General features: G+C 37.6%; 1 protein-coding gene across 2 annotated transcripts in view; it reads right to left on the reverse strand.

The window, feature by feature from the left end:
- Positions 1 to 2,034: 2,034 nt before the first annotated feature.
- LOC150040425 (uncharacterized) overlaps positions 2,035 to 21,847 on the reverse strand; it is a 50,232-nt gene continuing 30,419 nt past the window's right edge. The window contains exons 9-15 of one of the 2 annotated variants that reach the window (XM_090325767.1): positions 16,518 to 16,685; positions 15,080 to 15,181; positions 13,545 to 13,745; positions 12,146 to 12,267; positions 8,428 to 8,572; positions 4,978 to 5,178; positions 2,035 to 2,840 (exon numbers count right to left, since the gene is read on the reverse strand). In XM_090325767.1, the coding sequence (XP_090181893.1) occupies positions 2,680 to 2,840; positions 4,978 to 5,178; positions 8,428 to 8,572; positions 12,146 to 12,267; positions 13,545 to 13,745; positions 15,080 to 15,181; positions 16,518 to 16,685 (1,100 nt within the window). In that variant the 3' untranslated portion in view covers positions 2,035 to 2,679. The remainder of the gene's footprint in view (positions 2,841 to 4,977; positions 5,179 to 8,427; positions 8,573 to 12,145; positions 12,268 to 13,544; positions 13,746 to 15,079; positions 15,182 to 16,517; positions 16,686 to 21,847) is intronic. The other variant, XM_090325768.1, reaches the window with a different exon arrangement.

A 21,847-nucleotide genomic window follows, 5' to 3' on the forward strand; every position in this document is an offset into this window, starting at 1 on the left:
AATATGAATATTCTTTTCAAAATTTACATTGTTCAATCAAATATGATTTTTAAAGAATGTATTATGATTAAAACCATGGAAGCTGTTGCAAATATTGTTTTATTAAGCAAAGCTCAGTGGTAGATAATTTTCCTAGCATACACAACCTCTTGTTTTCAGTCCTAGCATAGTAAAAAAAGAAACAACAGCAAAAACCCAGGGCAGTGGACACTGGGCGCTCATACTTGTAATCCTAGCTACTCAGGAGGCTAAGATCTGAGGATCGAGGTTCAAAGCCAACCCAAGTAAAAAGATCTGTGAGACTCTTATCTCCAATTAACCACCAGAAAACCAGAAGTAGCACTGTTGCTGAAGAGATAGAGCACTAGCCTTGAGCTGAAGAGCTCAGGGACAATGCCCAGGTCCAGAGTTAAAGCCCCATGACTGACAAAAAAAATCAAAAAACAAACAAACAAAAAAAACAGGGCATTATAAACTGTGCCATCTAACGCAGTAGCAATTTGTTACTGATGTCTACTTAAATTTAAATTGTAATTAGATGAGACAAAATTCCCAATTTAGCTTCTCTAATTAAACACATCTCAAATGCTGTAGTGACTACAATACTGGACAATCTTGGTTAATTATAAATTATTTTAGTCTTAATTATACTCTAATTTTGAATTTATATTCAAATTTTTATTTTTATATGTACATGTCTTTTTTGTTGGCTATAGGGCTTGAACTCAGGGCCAGGCACTGTCCCTGAGCCTCTTTGTGCTGAAGGCTAGAAGTCTACAGTGCCACTTCTGGTTTTTGAGTCTCACAGATTTCCATGCCTGGGCTGGCTTTGAACTGCGATCCTCACATCTCAGCCTCCTGCGTAGCTAAGTTAGTCAATGGCTCCTGGTTTATGTGTCTTTTTTTATTTTAATTTTTTTGTTTCAATTGTAGAAAATTCTATTAGATAGGGCTGTTCTAAGTAACATATAAGTAACCACCAGAAAAGAGGTAACCATTTAAGTTCTGAAAAATGTTTGCAATGTAGGCTTTCATATTTTTTATTTTTGCTTGTAGTCCAAATGAATATTTCAGTCACCATAAACTGTAATTCCATTTTGAAAGTTTATCCTTGCCTACAATTTAATTGTGCTTTTCTTTGTTAAATCTTTTATTTTTCAATAATTACATATATTTGTGGCACACAATCTTCTGGTTTGATATGTTTATATAGTAGATTTAAGTTTCGGTATTAGTCCTATAGCCAATAGTTTTGTAAACTTCAAAGCTGTCTTATAAGAGAAAGTCTAAAAACTGGCTGAAACCCTTTTACCATTTATAGAAGAGTTTTGTAATGAAAGATTTAAACTGTCTCTTTTTTAAAAGCATACAAAATATCTGAAAAAATATCTGAAATGTATAAAGATATATGGTGAAATACTATAATTTTGGTAAGCAGTTAGTTACTCTTGCAAATTATTTAGAAAAGTCTTAAAACATTATTTTTTGTTAAAGCAGTGGAAAGATTGAACCTGGGGTTCTCAAGCATGCCCCAAGTGCTTCAACTAAGTCTTTTATATCTAACCTTTATAAACATACATTGGATTTTACAAAAATACTCAAAAAGTTAAAATATTCTAAAAGTTAAAATCTACTATGAACTGGCCACACAGAAACATCTTTACTATTTCTTAAGTCATAAAAATAACAAGACTTCACACTAATTATAGTAATACTGTTATTCTTTACACTCTTTTTAATTTTTACTGCCTTATCAAAAGCCATATGATCAATTATCTAAGCCAGAACCGTGGGTCACAAGCAAATGGTAATAAGTATGAGCAAAATATGCTTAATAACCAACTTAAAATTTGCTTGAAAGGAACGTAACTGAGGACTTTTGATAAGTTGAAAGATGAAACACGACATTAAAACTGACAAAATGTTTCCTAAACACTAATAGCCAAAATAAAATTGCCTATCTTTTCCTGTGGCCAAAACATTCAAGAATACTCTTTGGGGGGGGGGCGCGCAGGGGCGGGGGGGGGCGGGAGGGCGGGAGGGGTGGGGGGTGGGGGGAGGGTTATGTCAAAAGTAAAGTCATTCGTGAGTAAAGTAGACTTTGTTGTTGTTGCTTTGCCAGTACTGGGGTTTGAACCAAAGAGCCTTATGTTTGCCAGGCAGGCATTCTACCACTTGAGCCATGATCTCATGTCAAAATGGGTTATCTCGTCAGTATCTTTCAAAAGCCCTTTATGCAACTTAATTTCTGATCAGTATTTTCTTTCATTCAAACACTTTTAAATTTGCATGCTCTTCAATTAGTAGGAATCAGAAAAATAACATCAAATATTAAAACTACACCCAGATATTTTAGAAACCAGGAATAGTAACTGAATTTGGTCAGATTCATTTTGGCTTATTTTAAAATTTCAATGATTTAAAAGGAATCAAAAAGTCTAATGATAAAGGCTTTCCTGTATTCACTCTAAGCAAACTTCTGTTATAAAATGTAATCAAGAAATTACTAAAAGAACTTTGGTAATTTCTTCAGGATATAAATGCAAACCTGCTTTGCTACAACAGGCTAATTTTGGAATTATAAAACTAGAGAAGATTATACAATTATCTATCCATCAAAAAAGTAGGATAGTTGATTCAAGTGCTGAAGCTGGTTAGCTACGCTGAAACGTTTGTCTTTCACTCCTCTGTAGAAGGGCCGGGTAACTCAGCCTTTGATTTAGAGGTCTTCAGTTTATTTCTAAAAGCTCGGATGCTGCTGCGTATGGCTGCTAGGCACACTGTCCAGTCGTCGCCATCTTCTACTAGATCCCAGGAAGGAAAGTTTTCCTGGAGAAACTCTGGTAATAAAACAGAACAGTCATTTAGAAATCACGTCAGAAAAATGAATTTACTCACTCTCTATTTTACTGCTTTTTTTCAATACTGGAAACTAAACTGACCTTCATATCCAGCCCATGGTATTTAATACTAAATGAGGTGGAGAATGGGAAGATCATGGTTCAAGGCCAATGTGAGTAAAAACGTAGCATAACTCCAACTCAGCAAGAAAGTAAGTTTGACAGATCATACCTTTAATCTTAGCTGTGAGAAAGGCATAGGTAGGAAGCTTATGGTTTAACAGCCAAGCAACTAAACAACTAAAGCAAAATGGACTGTAGGAGGTATGGCTCAAGTGGCAGTAGATCTGCCTACAAGCAGAAGATCCTGACTTCAGATCCCAGTATCACACACACACAAAAATGTAATTGAAACAGGCTTTCCCCGAGCGTCAGTGGCTCACACCCATAAGCCTATTGGGAAGCTGAGAGCTAGGATGGAGGTTCAAGGGCAGAAAAGTAAGTAAGACTCTTATCTTCAGTTAACCACAAAAAAAAGCCAGAAGTGAAGTTGTAGGTCAAGTGGTAAAGATTAACCTTGAGCCAAACAGCTCAGAGACAGTGCTCAGGCCTAATAACTGCAAAAAGGAAAATGTTCCACAACTATTATTTTAGAAGCTGAGCAAATCTGTTAATCTAAAAGAATAATAATATGAAATAGTACCAGTCTTAGAACACAGTAAGACTAATTTCTATGGCCTTGCTGCACTAGGACAGAAACTCTATTGCCTTAAGCACCCATGGTCAACACTTTTTATTCATAAGTGTATCAAGAATATATCTAGAAGTATGCTAATGAGCCTTTGTAATTCACAAGAAGCAGCAGTGTCTTCATATCTAGAGATACAAGAAGCTATCATTGCTACTTTTTGCACTGCTGAATTTAACCCTAACCAAAGGAAATGAGTCTGTAGATCTTACAGTTAAAGGAAGATGTACATAAAGGAAAATAATAGTGAAATAATCCACTGAGCACTCTTGGGGGAAAAAATGGACAAATTATAAGGTATTTGTTAGAACAACACAGGTACCTTTAACTTCCAAACTTAATCATAATTATCTCTACAACTCTCCCTTACAAAAGAATATAGTGATTGCTTGGGTCAGCACTGATTGGTGACATACATCACATTTGTTTTTCAACATGGTAACAGGTGACAAATCTACACGTGACTAACACAGCCTAACACAGCCTATCTCTATATTTATTTTTAGCAAGACATGTGTCAAAAGGCTGTACACTCACAGCACCAATCGATTATCAGCAAGAGCCATAGGGGCTTCTGTGGCAGGTCACTGGATTCAATATGGGGCTCCACTATGATGAACATTGTTATTAAGAAAGGTGTCAGGTAAAGAAAACTTGTGCCATGTGGCCCTGACAGCAAAACTGGAAGGATAATAACCACATTAGGAGACCTAGTGAAGCCAATGGATTAAAGGCATTCAAAACATGTTTAAAACCGAGAGGCCACTGAAGTCCTTGTTACCTTAAGGTCTCTTTTTATCATATTACTAAGAAGTATTTTACTCATGAAACACCTATTAATACCCAGCAGACTTTAAAATTTGGGGAGGCTGGGTGCTAGCAGCTCCTGCCTGTAATCCTAACTACTCAGGAGGCCGAGATCTGAGGATTGGGGTTCAAAGCTAAGCCAGGTATGCAAGTCATGAGACTCTTACCTCCAATTAACCACCACAGAAAAACAGGGCAGAGCTGTGGCTCAAAGTGGTAGAGTGCTAGCCTTGAACAAAGAGCTCAGCTACAGTGCTTAACCCGTGAGTTCAAGCCCCACGATCAAAAACAAAAAAATACAGAAGTTTGGGGAATTCTGACCCTACACCAACAAGATAAAATGAAATCGAAGTAACTGAAATCCTACACTAACATTTACAAATACTAATAGAAAGGACAAGATTCTAATAACACTGTAAGTATTAGATAAATGTCACTATTTAGGGAAAAGGAAAACAAGATCTAATTGTCTTAGTTTACCATAACTTCAAAAATAGTAAAAGCTATTTCAACTGCATTGGCAATCTTGTGGGTAATAGTGCTACCATAGTCTGGGTTGATTTGGGCAAACAAGTGACAAACCTCGGATAGCAGCAATTGTATTGTCGTCAAGATTACATACATCAAATCTCATGTTGTCGACGGTAGTTGTTTTGGACAACTCCTCTGTGAACAGGTAGTGACTAAGGAATCTGGCAGACAGCTCTGGAGAACGCTTGGTTTTCGCTATAGTCATTACTGAACACGGTACCTGTACATGTCTACTCGAATGTCCCAAATGACCTAGCAAAAGAAACAGATGCCAATTTTCACAGTAAATATTAAGTTGCATTTTTTCAAGACTTCAGTAGAAAGGATGAGTTTTTTAAATAAATTTTTAGGTCCAAGAATTTGAAAGGTTGAAGGAATTAAACCTTAAATGTTTAAATGTTAAACATTAAATTTTTGGTTGTTAAAAGACAGAATGATGGGACAGAATTTACTTGCTAATGAGATTGCACATGCTCCCATTGTTCAATGGGAAGACTTAGTGGTATGTTACTTTTTAGGATGCAATAATTATGTGGAAATTACTTTTGGTACTACTTGGAAGGATCTTCTCCTTTGTTGCTCTTTGGTTAATCTCATATTGTTACTGTATCTGACTTTGTTAACTGGTATATTGTATATACATTTATTGTTTATTTGAAATAGCAAAGGGAAGGAGGAAAAACAAGATGATTGGGAGGGAGTGAAGGGAGGGAAGTAGGGACAAAAACCTAAGAAAGGGTATCAATGTGTGAGAAGAAATATACTCACTATCTGGCGAATGTAACTGTAACCTCTATACATAACTTCCATAATAAAAAATAAAATAAAAAAGAAGGGGAAGTAGGATAGGGACAATGATAGATGAGTAAAATTGATCATAATACATTGTTTACATGACTGGAAAAGTTTTGACATAAAACTCCCCTTACACAACTAATGCATGCTAATAAAAAAAAGTTTTAATGAAAAAACAGGCATGGTGTATATATGCCTGTAATCCCAGATATGTGGAAGGCAGAAGTAGGGGAATGGTAGTTCAAGGCCAGAAATAACAAAAAAAATAAAAAAGGGTTGCAGAGCACTTACCTACCAATACAAATGGCATCAAAAAAGAAATTTTAGGGCTGAGGAGGTAGCTTAGTGGTAGAGTACTTGTCTAGCATGTATGAAGCCCTGGGTTTGATTCCTCAGTACCACATAAACAGAAAAGTCAAGAAGTAGCCCTGTGGCTCAAATGGTAGAGTGCTAGTCTTGAGCACCCAGGCCCTGAGTACAAGCCCCAGGACTGGCCAAAAGAAAAAGAAAGAAATTTTAAAATAAGAAATAAAGAAAATAAAATTCAATTTAGTAATAAATTCTAAGTAGTTTCAATGACATTATCAAAAATGAACAATATGATTCTTTCTGAATTACTTTCATTTCTAAAATATTGGGGGAGTTATTTAGTATTAAACTCATCACTTAAGCATCAGCAAACTTCTGATTGTTCTTATATTTTAGATACCACATTTGAGCTCAAAAATAAATGTTGAAGTTTTCACTTCTCAACTGCATAGCTTAATTATTATAATCATCTATAGCCCACAGTGATTCAAATTACCATATTTGAAAATTGTATTTTACATGCAATAAAGACTTATTTCTTAAGGAAGATATATTAGAGAAATAGAACATCATTATCACAAGTAAATAAATATTTAATCTTGGAACATCCATCATTTAATTAGTATAATTTGCTGAATCACGAGATTTAACATTATCAGATTAATGTATTTTAAAATGGGTCTAAAGGCTTAACTCTGGGATATTAACCAAGTAATATTTACCAAGGGTCACAAATAAAACTAATACTCAAGTCATTAATTCAATTTCTGACAACCTAAGAAAATTATCCAAAATACAGAAAAGCTATCCAAATGAAGTGTGAATGGTAATCTTCTAAAGAACCTTCAAACAAATAAATAAATAAATAAACAAGGAGTTTGCTAAATGACAGATTCCAGCTTCTTCAGAAAACATATACATATTATCTGAGAGAGGGAGAGTAGTTATATGGAAACCGTAATATTTAATATGTTCACAAGAAATAGGAAACTGATAAAAAAATAAAAATGTCTTCAATAGTTTTAAGTGAAAGATGAAAAAATTTTCCCCTCTTAAAATATTTTTTGAAGTTTTAAAATAAACCAGTATAATAACTACACACCAACTGGCAGATTCCTTGCTCACAGTGCACTTAATAGTCCAGCCCTTGCTATAGTTAAGTCACAATTAAAGACCTGTGACCCAATCTCCCCACTAAGATTCTTTTTGTTTCATAGGGGTCTTGGGACTCCCTCTGGCTCCTGCTACCTTGAGGCTCAGATTGTTCAGTACTTCTTTTATGTAGCATGTTTATTGTTATTTAATTTAGTCAAACCATCTCTGCAGTTGCTTAACAAACAAACAGCTTTAAAATTACTTCTAGGGGCCGGGAGTTTGGCCTAGCGTGTAGAGTGCTTGCCTAGCATGTACAAAGACCGGAGTTCGATTCCTCGGTACAACATACACAGAAAAAGCCAGAAATGGTGCTGTGGCTCAAGTGGTAGAGTTCTAGCCTTAAGAAAGACCAAGAATAGTGCTCAGGCCCTGAGGTCAAGCCCCAAGACTGGCAAAAAATAAAAATAAATAAAATTACTTCTATAATAAGAAAAAATAACCATTTATCACTTCACAGTTCTGTGTGAGCAGAATCCTAGGCAATTCTTTACTAAGAGGTTGACCTGAGGGAAGGATAGAAACAAAATGAAATTTTGAAGGCCACCATTCTGGAAAGGATGTCCTGGGGAATGTAAGCAGCTAATAGTACTATTACATATGGAACTTTCCCTTGACACAAATAAAAGCAGAGCCTTTGGAAGACAACTCGCAGAGGGATCACAATGTTCTAAAGAATGAGATCAATTAAATGCCAAAACTCCTTACTGAGCATCAGAAATCTTGCAGACCAAGCTAAGTTCACCCTAGCTCCTGAAGAGGATGCTGACTCATCTGAGCTAATAAGTCAGCAGGGTGTTGTGCTCCAGTAAGGGGGAAGGGGGAAAGAGGGAAAGACAGGTTTACATTTTATTTTTTTTTTATTTTTTTTTTGCCAGTCCTGGGCTTGAGCTCAGGGCCTGAGCACTGTCCTTGGACTTTCTCAAGGCTAGAGCTCTACCACTTGAGCCTCAGCACCACTTCTGGCTTTTTTCTATGTATGTGGTACCGAGGAATTGAACCCGGGTCTTCATGCATGCTAGGCAAGCACTTTAACCACTAGGCCAAACTCCCGGCAGGTTTACATTTTAAATGACCAGTCTCAAAACTAGGCTTTTCCCATTAATATAATATAATATAAATTACTTCAATTTCTTAGAAAAATTTTCCAATATACATAAAAGTTGAAAAGATTACAGTGAGACTCACAAATGCATCACTAGAATCTAATATTTATCAGCAAAATGGATGATTTTCAAAACTTACCCAGTTGTTCCACATAACAAGTGACTGGCTTCCCATTTCTTGCTCCATAGAGTACTCTTCTTCCATAGAGTAACCTTCCACAAGACTCCTGATTACTTCCCTCTCCACCATCATTCCTGTCCGAGTAAACGAGAGCGACTTCACGCTGAAATAAAAAAAGCCACTGTCTAAAAACCAAGCCCCATGGAGAAAACATACATCATGTTCCAACACCTACCAGTGTGTTCTCCTGGTTGGTAGGGAAGCACACATTTCTAAAGAGATGGGCTGACACCATTAAGTACAGTGTGCCCAATACTATCTGAAAAAAGCACAAGTGCAGATTCTCCCTCAGCCTGCCATAAGTCACTGCTTCTGGGGGGTGGTCTTGAGAGCCCTAATGGATTGAATAATAACTGCTAGCATAAAAAATACCTACTAAACATTCTGGGAACAAGCGAATGAATTTCTTGGGAATGAGGGTTTTTTTTTTTTGCTTGTTTTGAATGCTTTGTTTTCTGTTTTCCTAAGTGGGTTTCAAGTCCAGCTGTATATTCAAATTACTTGAGGAATCCTTTTATTTTGTCAGTTGTAGGACTTGGACTATTGGGCTGGGTACTGTTCCTGAGTTCTTCAGTTTAAGGCTACCACCCTACCCCTTGAGCCACAGCGCCACTTCCAGTTTTCTGGTGGTTAATTGGAGATAAGAGTCTCACAGACTTTGTGCCTGGCTTTGAACCGCAATCCTCAAATCTCAGCCTCCTGAGTAGATAGGATTATAGGCGTGAACCACCAGTCTGACTGGGAATCCCTTTTTTATGCAAAAAAAATGTGTCCTACCTTGGAAAATTCAACCAGAATCTCTGGAGGTAGAAGGAAAGAACTGAAGTAGGAGTAAGGTTTGTCAGAAGTGTTTCATATGGTCAGGCATAATAGCACATCCCTGTAAATCCCTGCTACTCAGGATGTGGAATGAGGCGGGAGCATCATTTGTGCCCAGAAATATGATACCAGTCTGAACTACACAATGAGAGTACATCTTAAACAAAAAGTCTTAGCCAAATGCTAGTGGTTCATACCTGTAATATTAGCTACTTGGTAGGCTGAGACAGAATTGTGGTTTGAGGCTAGCCTAGGGAAAAAAAAAGTTGGCAAGACCATTTCTTGAGCAGTAGCCGGATACAGTGAGATGTATCTGTTATTGTAGAAACTATAAATAAGCAGACTGCTGATAAGGTACACCAGAGAGAAATTGAGACTTAATTTTAAAAATAACCAATGCAAGAGTGGCTCACATCTGCTAATCCTTGCTACTCAGAAGCCTGAGATCTCAGGATCTTGATTTAAAGCCAACCCAGGTAGAAGAGTCTTTGATTCTCTCCTGCAATTAACCTGCAAAAATCTAGACTGGAAGTGTGGCTCAAATGGTAATGTGATATAGCCTTGAGAAAACAAGTGAAATGAAAGTCCAAGACCTTAAGTTCAAGCCCCTGTACCGGTAGTGCAATAAATAAATAAATGCATACCGAAAAAAAAAATCTCAGCCGGGAGTTTGGCCTAGTGATAAAGTGCTCGCCTAGTATGTACAAAGACCCAGGTTCAATTTCTCAGCACCACATACATAGAAAAAGTCAGAAGTGGCGCTGTGGCTCAAGTGGTAGATCTCTAGCCTTAAGAAAGTCCAAGAACAGTGTTCAGGGCCTGAGTTCAAGCCCCAGGACTAGCAAAAAAAAAACCAACAACAACACTAAAATAAACCTCCCGCCTGCGCAGTGGCTCATGCCTGGTAATCCTAGCTACTCTGGAGGCTGAGATCTGAAGATCGCAGTTCAAAGCCAGCCTAGGCACAAAAGTCCGTGAGACTTTTTTTTTATTGATTTATTCATTGTTCATGTACACCAAAATTCTTTTAAAATCTTGTTCATTTGTCCTTAATTTAATTAAAAACGAGGAAAAATTAGCCAGTGTTGCTTTCTCCATGTGCCTCCATCTGGAGTTTTCGGTGGTGAGCGTATTAACTGAAGTTTGTTTTCTAAGCCAGAAAAGGCCCGGCTGTTCCATGTGGAGAATTTGGAATCCTAGCTGCCACCAGCATGGGCCACACCTCCCCACGCATGTTTCTGAGGCTGTCAGGTACAACTTGAAATTGAGTTGAATGGGAAGAACAGACTTATGAGTTCTGGTTTTACTTTGTGAGACTCTTATCTCCAATTAACCACCAGAAAACTGGAAGTGGTTCTATGGCTCAAGGGCAGGGACAAAGCCCAGGCCTAGAATTCAAGTCCCACGACCAACAACAACAACAAAAAACTCCCCAAGGACTTGAAGCAATAGAGTGCCCACCTAGCAAGTATAAGGCTCAGTTGAAATACCAGTACTGACCCTAAAATACTGTTTCAAGTGATCTCTTTCATGTACCAAGATGACAACCACTACTCTAGGTTGGACCCTCTCAAAAAGTAGGGTACTCACAAGTCGCCTGTGTAGAGGAGGAGCAAGCTAAAATATAAATCGGTCAGTGAGTCTGATGTAGAAACTAAGATTGCATTTCTCACAAACTTTTTACTACTGCTATTGCTGGACTGAGGACCCACTTTAAAGAGCAAAATTTACCCAACTTCATGTCAACCATACACCAGGTACCTGGCAAATGCTGCTTCACTTCTGCTGCTTGAGCAAACATGCAAATTGAAGTTTGCCAGGCAGTTTCTTGATTTTAAGTGTAATTGTCTAGGGTGCATTTTTTGAAGAATATAAAAAGGAATGATAAAAATAACTAGATTTGGTTTCAAACAGGTGGTGCTTGAGCCATCACACCAAATGTTTACCTCCAAAGACACTGGTTCAGCTACAAGCGTTCTTGGCAAATAGTTTGTATAAACAATCTAGAGCAGTATACGTGACTAAATATGGCAAAAATAAAGTTTAGAGATTGGTGGAAATTAAGAATTGTCATTTAAGTTAAATACATCATCAGCAAAAGAGAAGTGACATAATCCTCATCTCTAGGGATCAAGTTAAGGTTAAAAGTCTTATAAGCTAAAGATACAATGCCTAGAAAAGAAACCAGATACCTATTACCATGCAAATATATTGAATGTAAATGTAAAATACCTGTGACAGATTAACCCCAAATCATGCATTATTTTCACCACATCCCAACAACGCTAAAAGTGAACAAGTAATGTGCTATCCTCAGCCACCACTACCACCACCATAATAGCCAAGAGGCACTCACAGACACCTCCTCCTTTTGGTGTTACTTAGTGAAATATTGAAAAAGATTTGCAAAACAACTTTGCAGGTAAATCTTGCTCTGATATAGAGCTTGGCTTCAACATTTTATTTCCCTTTATGTTATGTTTGGGTTTTGTATTTTGGTTTGGGGGTTTTATTTGCCAGTCCTGGGGACTGAACTCAGGGACTGAGCACTGTCCTTGGGCTTTCTCAAGGCTAGAGATCTACCACTTGAGCCACAGCACCATTTCCAGATTTTTTTCTATATATGTGGTACCTAGGAATCAAAACAGAGTCTTTGTGCATTCTACCACTAGGCCAAATTCCTGGCCCCTATGTTATGTTTTAAAGAGTCTAAATACAAAAAAATAAAATAAACAGCCAAACTTATGCAAATAGCACACAACCTGAAGATTCTGTGCATGATTATTATCAGTTCTGGAATTATATACATTATAGACTTACACAGAAGCTACTAACATTTAAATAAAAAGCAACTTACTAAATGTGTTTGAACTTCAATGCACAAATTTTCAACCAAACGTTTGATACTGGATAAACAAATGCTCCAGTCGTTTCCATCTTCTGTCAAATCACACTGAAGGAAAATACTTGCCAAATGTTCTGAAAAAGGGAAAGTATTCGTGAAAATTGGAAAATAAATCAACAAAGAAATGAATTAGAATTACTTAAGATCAATGGACTCAGCCCAGTGCCAGTAGCTTGTGCCTAATTAGGAAACTGAGATCTGAGGACCACAGTTTGAAGTCAGCCCAGACAGACTCAGACTCATATCTCCAATTAACCACCAAAAAGGTGGAAGTACAACTGTAGCTCACGTGGAAGATTACTGTTGTTGGGCACAAAAGCACAGGGATGGTATTCAGGCCCTGAGTTCAAGCCCCAGTACTGGCACAAATAAATAAATAAATAAACCATTTCTTATGCCATTCTTTGCTCTGTCTCTTACCGAGACTTTAGGAGTTCTATCCAATGAGGATTCTGTGCTGAATTATCACTTCCTCTTGCAGGAAATTTCCGAAAACACTGACCTAGAAAGGTCTTCTTGCTTTAAGATATATATTAAAAATACTCCATTAACCAAAAGCCCACTCTTTCAGAGTCCTGATATGATTTAATAGCTCAATGGATAAGTTAGAACTAAAAAAGGAAACCTGTAAATAGAAAATAGTGTCATTGCAAACATCATGACACAATGCTACGTTTACTTGTGTATTTACAATGTCTGTTTTCCTATAAGCTCTTCCTTCAGCCTGAACTCTCTCTATGTCCTTCACCCATATAAGGAGTCTTTATGAGTCTAGTTCAAAGTCTGGCCTTAGCAAAGCATTCTGGAACTCCTTCAAAGTTGTTGTTATGCTCTCTGAGCCCCTACAACACCACTACACCAAACTGGAATTTTTTTTTTTTACCAAACTGGAATTTATGTGGTACCATCCATGTGTCATTTCTAGACTTGAACTTGTCTGAAGGGGAAAAAAACCCTTATTCCAGGGTGTCCTCAGTGCCTATATTTCTGAGAGGCAGAAGACTAAGGTATATTCATCATGAGATCTTGTTTCTATGTTGTTGGTTGCTAATACTGAAACACTCTTATTCCTTTCTCTATCCTCTATTTATTTGGATTTTCATATCAAGCCTCAGTGCTAAAAAAAAGAATTGACTACTTATTGACCATAACCAATTAAATTTAATAAGGCTAATCTACCAGTCTATTGACAGGTTTTGTTTTTTTACCTATTAAATATCATTAAATTGTAAAATCAGAAGTCACCCAGCTAAGATTTACATATTTATCATTCTTTCTTTTAATTAATAACACTTATTATAGGACCAAGTAGTGATTTTTAAATACATAATTACATAACAAATGTACATACCTCTTATTGCAGCCATTCTGTTCGGATCCAGATCTGGGTAACCTAGACTACTGATACTTGCTGAACTGTCAATCAGGGTTTCCTCGGAGAACAGCACATAAACCAAGTAGCAGGCTGCAAGGCTAGGCTTGGTCATCTTCTCTGTAGTCATCAAATGAATACTATGTATCCTGATATTTCTTCTTGGATCTCCAAGATAGGCTTTAAAAGTCCAAGGGGAAAAACACTTATTTTCAAACAAGCATTCATGTAAATATTTGCAGTAAATTAGCTAATTTCTAACAAGAATTATTTTCCTGTATTTTTGCATGACATCATTCTTTTGTAAAACATTGTATGGTATAAAAGGTCTCCTTGGGGTCGGAAGAGTGGCCTAGTGGTAGAATACATGGCTAGCATGAATGAAGCCCTGGGTTCAATTCCTTAGTACCACAACACAGAAAAATGCCAGAAATAATCTTAGCTACTCAGGAGGCTGAGATTTGAGGATCAAGGTTCAAAGCCAGCCCAGGCACAAAAGGACCTGAGACTATTATCTCTAATTAACCTCTAGAAAATGGGAAGTGGGTCTTGGCTCCAGGGTAGGGTGGTAGCCTTGAGCTGAAGACCTCTCGGAGAGTATCCAGGCCTAGTTCAAGCCCCATGAGCCACACACACAAAAAAAACCAGAAGTGGTGCTGTGGCTCAAGTGGTAGAGCTCTAGCCTTGTGAAAGCCCAAGGACAGTGCCCAGGCCCTGAGTGTAAGCCCAGGACTGGCAAAAAAAGGCTTCCTTGTGTTCTATGTACTGACATATATTCTTTTTTTTTCTTTTTTGCTAGTCCAAAGGTTTGAACTCAGGGCCTGAGTAATGTCCTTGGACTTTCTCAAGGCTAGAGCTCTACAACTTGAGCTCTACAGTACAACTTATGGCTTTTTCTATGTATGTGGTACCAAGGAATTGAACCCAGGTCTTCATGCATGCTAGGCAAGCACTCTTACACTAGGCCAAACAGGCCCTTTTCATTTTTTTTTTAATTTTGTTGTCAGAATGATATATGGAGTGGTTACAGTTACATTCATGAGGTAGTGAGTACATTACTTTTTTTTGTTTGTTTGGGTTTTTTTTTGCCAGTCCTAGGGTTTGAACTCAGGGCCTGGGCATCATCTTTGAGCTTTCTCAAGGCTAGCACTCTACCACCTGAGCCACAGCACCACTTGCAGCCTTTTCTGTATATGTGTCAACCAAGGAATTAAACCCAGGGCTTTGCTACACAAGCACTCTTCCACTAGGCCACACTCCCAACCCAACTTTTTGAACATTGTTACCCTTTTCCATGTTTTCCTCCTCCTTTCTCTCCCCATCCCCTCCCAAGTTGTAAAGTTCATTTCCAACATATTGTCCCATGAATATTGCTGTTATACTGGTATACTAACATATTTCTTATACGGATATATGATTCTGAAATATCACAAAATGAAATGATTTTTTAAATTATAACTTAATAAATTGTATTAAAAGTATGCTACTTGTACTATAAATCATTTCAAACATACCAAAACCTGTGATTAAAGGAAATGCTGGAATATTATCTTGGCCTCTACCATTTTCCATGGAAACAGGGCAATTCATTCTTATAGGTGTCACTTCTTGGTCATCTGTTATGTTGAAAGACAAACAAAATTCACCATTTGTTTTTTGTTGATGAAGAGTTTGTTTGACAGTACTAGAGATTAAACTTAGATTGGTACTTGCAAAGCAGGTTCTCTACCACCTGAATCAAGTCACCAATACCGCTTTATGATGATTATTTTCGAAAGAGTAGATTCCAGCAGTTAGAAACTGAACAGGACTTTGGGAAGGGATGCTAAACTGGAAAGAAGCAAATATGGTTATAAAAAAATAAATGGGAGATCATGGTGGTGACAGAATTATTTGGTAGCTTGTCTGTAGTAGAGGATACATGAACCTAAAATGTGAGAAAGCCGAACTGAAACACACACACACACACACACACACACACACACACACACACACACACACACAAATGTATAAAAGTAAAACTGAGAATCTCAACATGCTATCTTACTAGTATCACATCAATATCCTGGTTGTAAAATTTTCCTGTAGCTTTACATAATCTTACCATTCAGGAGAAATGGACAATGGAAATAGAATCTCACTACATTATCACAACTGTTAATTCAGCTAAATCTTTCCTTAAAAGAATGTCTAATTAGAAAAGGCCACTACTATTTTCTACTACAGATATTAATGAAATTAGATAAAACAGAGCTTTATATAATAAGTATTATTTAAAACTCACCAGAAGTGGGATGTGAATGATGTGTTATTTTGGCTATTGTAATCTTCCCATAAAAGCAAGGAATTTATCTGAGTTCATTTCAGGCTAGATTGTGCTAGTACCAATAATTCCATAAATAAAATATTTTAAAATATTGAAAGAAACTTCAACTGTGAATCAAAACTATGCTTCAAAAATGAAAATCTAGGCCAGGAGTTTGGCCTAGTGGTTGAGTGCTTGCCTACCATGCACGAAGACCTGGGTTCAATTCCTCGGCACCACATACATAGAAAAAAAGCCGGAAATGGTGCTGAGGCTCAAGTAGTAGAGCTCTAGCTTTGAGAAAGTCCAAGGATAGTGCTCAGGCCCTGAGCTCAAGCCCAGGACTGGCAAAAAAAATGAAAATCTAAGCTGGGTGCAGTGGCTCACACCTGTAATCCAAGCTACTCAGGAGGCTGAGATCTGAGGATCATGGTTCAAACCAGCCAGGGCACTAAAAAACATGAGATTCTTACCTCCAATTAATCACTAGAAAACAGGAAGTGGGGCTGTGGCTCAAGGGGTAGGGCAATAGCCTTGAGCTGAAGAGCTCAAGGACTACACCCAGGCCCAGAGTTCAAGCCACAAGACTCACAAAAAAAGAAAATCTAAATGACCTAGTGCTGCTAGCATTATCACATCAAACTCACCAAAATACATGGGAATAGAGAAAAATGGGCATTCATTAACTTCTTCATCGTCGTCATCATAGTCACTGTCATTTCCAAGTTCAAGTGAGTCATTCACTATCTCAGAATTATTTTGATCCATAGTTTCAGGATCAAATGGTATCTCTTCAAGGATAAGTTTTTCAAATCCTAGAAGAAAAGAATTATTAATCAAAAATTAAATACTGGATAAAATTATCGTTACCTTTCAAATAAAGGGGAAATAATGACATTCTCACAAAAGGCAAAATTAAAAGAATTCATTCTGACAGGCACTGGTGGCTCATACCTATAGTCCTAGCTACACAGGAGACTGAGATTTTAAGATCATGGATTAAAAGCCAACCTCTGAAGGAAAGTCTCATGAGAATCTTAACTCCAATTAACTACAAAAATTGAAAATGGTAATGTGGCTTAAAGTAGTAGAGCACTAGCCTTGAGCATAAAATCTCAAAGGCAGCACACAGACCCTGAATTCAAGCTGCCACCACCCCCCCCCAAAAAAAAAGAAAGAAAGAAAAGAAAAGGAAAAGAAAAATAATACCATTTCTTGAAATTCTAGACCAATATTTGCAAAACGTTCCCAAGATTCCATCTTAACCATAGGTGCATGCAATAGCATGTTCTAGCACCCTAACATATTCCAGAGACTGAGACTGGAAGGATTCAATTTATACATTAATCACTAAAAAGTTGAAAATTAAGCGCAGGTTCAAGTGGGAGAACACTAATCTTGAGCACAAAAGTTTAAGGGCAGTACACCCAGGCCCTAAGTTCAAGCCCTAGGACATGTGAACATGCACACATGAATACACACACACACACATACACACACACACACACACACACACACAGATTACATATATTATATATACATATATGCACATATACAAACAGGTATATGCACATATGTATTATAAAAAAATGTATCAAGAACAGAGACAAAACAGTAAAAAGACCAGAAATATAAATGCAGCTATAAGAAATTGGAAAGCCTTTCTGGAAAACTCTTTGGAAGATAAATATATTGTAAGACATACCACTTACATTCTTGGTATTCATGAGAGAGAAACAAGTTATTCAAAAAATAAAAGGAAGGGGGCCGGGAGTTTGGCCTAATAGTAGAGTGCTTGCCTAGCATGCACGAAGACCCAGGTTCGATTCCTCGGTACCACATAAATAAAAAAATTTCAGAAGTGGTGTTGTGGCTCAAGTGGTAGAGCACTAGCCCTGAGAAAGCCCAAAAACAGTGCTCAGGCCCAGAGCTCAAGTCCTAGACTGCCAAAAAAAAAAAACATCTTTATTACTGGTCACAATCTCAAAAAAAAAAAAGGCATTGAAAAAGTGTTTAAAAAAATAAGGGATATTTTAGGGCCAGGAGTTTGGCCTAGTGGTAGAGTGCTTGCCTAGTATTCATGAAGACCTCGGTTCACTGAAGTAATACTGTGGCTCAAGTGGTAGAACTCTAGCCTTGAAAAAGCCAAAGGACAGTGCTCAGGCTCTGAGTTCAAGGTCTAGGACTGGCAAAAAAAGGAATATTTTCGAATCATAGGTTATTATTCAGCAATATGATAAATAACTACCAATACACACAACTGGGATGATACTCTGGAAAAAATAAACTGAGTAAAAATCAAAGCCAATTTGAAACATCAGTTGAAAGACTTACAAAGCTCTAAAGTCTCATGTTAAGAGATGAGTCATTGTCCAAGGGTAATCAGAGTTGGTAATCAAAGGACAATTGGAGGAAAGCTTATACGGAAGGAAGTGGTTTCTCCACTGAATTTGGCAGTGGTGAATGTACAAACCTACTCAGGTCATAAAATTTCATACAATCATATACACATACACATACATATGTGGATGCAAGAAAAATTGGAAACATCCCAATAAGATCTGTGGATTGGGCCGGGAGTGTAGCCTAGTGGTAGAGTGCTTGCCTCTCATGCACAAGCCCCTGGGATCAACTCTTCAGTACCACATCCACAGAAAAAGCTGGAAAGCTGGAAGAGGCACTATGGCTCAAGTGGCAGAGCGTTAGCTTTGAGCAAAAAATGTCCAAGGACAGTGCCCAGGCCCTGAGTTCAAGCCTGACTGGCAAAAAAAAAATCTGTGGATTGTCCCCATTACAAAATCCTGACTGTGCCCTTTTAGTGTGTTTATATTTTAGTATTACAAGGCAAACTAGGTAAAGAATACTTAAGTGCTCTCTGTAGCATTTTCTTGTACCTCTATGTTATTGTGAAATGCCTCAAAGTAAGTTTTGTTTTTGAAGTTTTCACTAAGAATGGATGTTAAGAATGTTGGTTAGTAAACAAATGTAGTAGTGTTACATGTTAGACACTGTGTTGAAAATGAACTACACAACTTGTGAGTGGGGACAGGAGTAAGAAACTAGGAGGGAATATAGGAAGGGGTGACACTCTCCAAAAGATTCATCATGAAGTTTCTTTACATCATTAGTTAATTCCTAAGTATTTTATTTTCTTTGAGACTATTGCAAAAGGAGTTGCTTTCCTGATTTCTGCTTCTCTCTTCTCACTGTTGGCATACAGGAAAGCCATTGGTTTCTAAGGCTTGATTTTATACCCTGCTACTTTGCCAAAGTTTTGAATCAGCTCAAGCAGCTTGGGAGTGGTATCTACAGGGTTCTTTAAATACAGAATCATGTCATCTGCAAAGAGGGAAAGTTTAACTTCCTCTTTCCCTATTTGGGTCCTCCCTTGCCTTATTGCTCTGCCTAGGAATTCTAATACTATGTTAAAGAGGAGTGGAAAGAGTGGGAATCCTTGCGTGTTCCTGATTTTAGAGAAAATGGCTTTAGCTTTTCACCATTTAGTATAATGCTAGCTGTAGGTTTGTCATACACAGCCTATTATACTGAGGAATGTTTCATGGAGTCCTAGTTTCTCCAGAGCTTTTAGCCACTCCTTGGCATTTACCCAAATGTCCAGAAACAAGGCCATATTAAACCTACTAGCACAACGATGTTCACTGCAGCAATATTTACCCTAGCTAAGATATGTAATCAACCAAGATGCCCCTCAGTAGACAAATGGATCAAGAAGATGTGGTATTTATACACAATGGAGTTCTATGCTGCCATCAGAAAGAATGGCATTGCCCCACTCATAAGGAAATGGAAAGACTTGGAAAAAAGTCATATTAAGTGAAGTAAGCCAGTCCCAAAGGAACACTGGCTCTATGGTTTCCCTCATTTGTAATAATTAGTACAAATTTTAGGATTCTCCTAACAGAGGACCACAACAGCTCGAAAGCTGTGTACGTAAGGTTGTACAGGATGAGACTAAACAAAATGAACTCTAGGTTAATGAGACAAGAGGTTTATCTTTGTGATTGCTATTCTTAATGTACTACATAAAGTTATTCCTTTCTCTCTCTTCTTTTTCTTTTTTCCATATGGGTTAATCTCATGAGGTTACTGTACCTGAATTTGTATACTGGCATACTGTATATACACTTATTTGTTTATTTGAAATAGGGAAGGGAAGGAGAAAAACAAGATGACTGGGAGGTGGAGGAGAGAAAGGGGGACAAAAACATGAGAGGGGATATCAGGTTTTGAGAAATAATGTACTCATCACCTAACAAATGTAACTGTAACCCCTCTATATATTATCCCAACAATAAAATACAATAAAAAGAAAATGTAACCCTTCTGTATATCACTACTATAATAACAACCATTTTAACAAATCTGTGATCCCAGGTATTTGAGAGGTGGCAAAAGAAGGATTTCAAATTGAGGCCAGTCTAAGCAAGGAGTTAGCATAACAATAGGCTTGGAAGTTCATCAAGAAGATGGCAGAGAGTGAACAGCAAATAGCCTAAGCTCTCTCTGACCAAACAGCCCTAGGGTTCCATTAGGAATTCCATGTCTAAAGAGTCACAACAAGTAAGCTATAATTATACAGTGATATACACCTTTATAAAAATAATAAAATTACATTAAAAAATGGAAAATACTAACAAAAACAGAATTCAGTGTATGGTGAGTACATTGAACGGGTTGATATTGATCAAGATATATTGCATTTAGAAGCTGCTTTGTGAAATGGTAATTCTTTTTCTTTATATTTTTTATTGTAATTAATAAAAGGGTTACATGATATTTTCCAGAGAAAAGGTACATTAATTCACATATATTGATACCCTTTCACATATCTTGGTCCCCATTACCCTCCCCTCCACCGCCCCCCCCGTCTTGGTTTTCCCCCCTTCCCTATCCAATTTCAAATAACCAAATACAAATAAATCCAATATATCAGATAATAAAGTGAGATACTGTAACAATATGAGATAACCAAGGGACAGCAAAAGAGATGAGAGATAACCTAGTACATTAAGGACAACAATCATTCATTATATGGCTTTTGTTTCAATATCCTGGAGGTCTTTTCAATTAGCTTCATACTATATGGCCTTATGTATCAAGGTTTTGCTCTATTGCAGATCTCTGCTAGTAGAGCCCAAGGTTTCCACTGATTATGACAAATGAGGGAAACCATTGAACCTATGTTCCTTTGAGTCTGGCTTACTTCACTTAATATGATTGTTTCTAAGACTTTCCATTTCCTAACAAATGGGGCGATGTCATTTTTTCTGACAGCAGCATAGAATTCCATTCTGTACAAATACCACACTTGTTGATCCACTCATCAACTGAGGGACATCTAGGTTAGTTCCATATTTTTGCTATGGTGAATAATGCTGCAATGAACATTGTTGTGGTAGTGGATTTAGTATGCCCTAGTTTCTGGATGGTTGGGTAAATGCCAAGTAGTGGAATTGCTGGGTCATAGGGGAGCTCTATGTTTAGCCTTTTGAGGCACTGCCATACTGCTTTCCATAGTGGTTGAACGAGTTTACACTCCCACCAACAGTGTAGTAGTGATCCTTCCTGGCCACATCCCCTCCAGCATCTGTTATCGTGAAATGGTAATTCTTTTGTGCAACTACTTAAAAGTTTTTAAAATGAAGATTAAATTTTAAAAGAACAGTATAACTGGGCATGGTGGCTCACGCCTGTAATCCTACCTACTCAGGAAGCAGAGATCTGAGGATTACATTTCAAAGCCAAGCCCAGGCACTAAAGTCTAAGTTTCTTATCTCCAATTAACCACTAAAAAAAAAAAACAGAACTGTTGGAAGTGTCCTGTCGCTGTGGCTCAAGAACTAGGACAGTAACCTTGAGCTGAATAGCTCAGGAACAATGCCAGGCCAGGGGTAGGGCTGTAGCCTTGCGCTGAAGAGCTCAGGGACAGCACCCAGGCCCAGAGTTCAAGCACCAT

The sequence above is a fragment of the Megascapheus bottae genome, chromosome X, assembly GCF_031878675.1.
Source record: "Megascapheus bottae isolate mThoBot1 chromosome X, mThoBot2.hap1, whole genome shotgun sequence".
In the NCBI taxonomy this organism is placed as follows: Eukaryota; Metazoa; Chordata; class Mammalia; order Rodentia; family Geomyidae; genus Megascapheus; species Megascapheus bottae.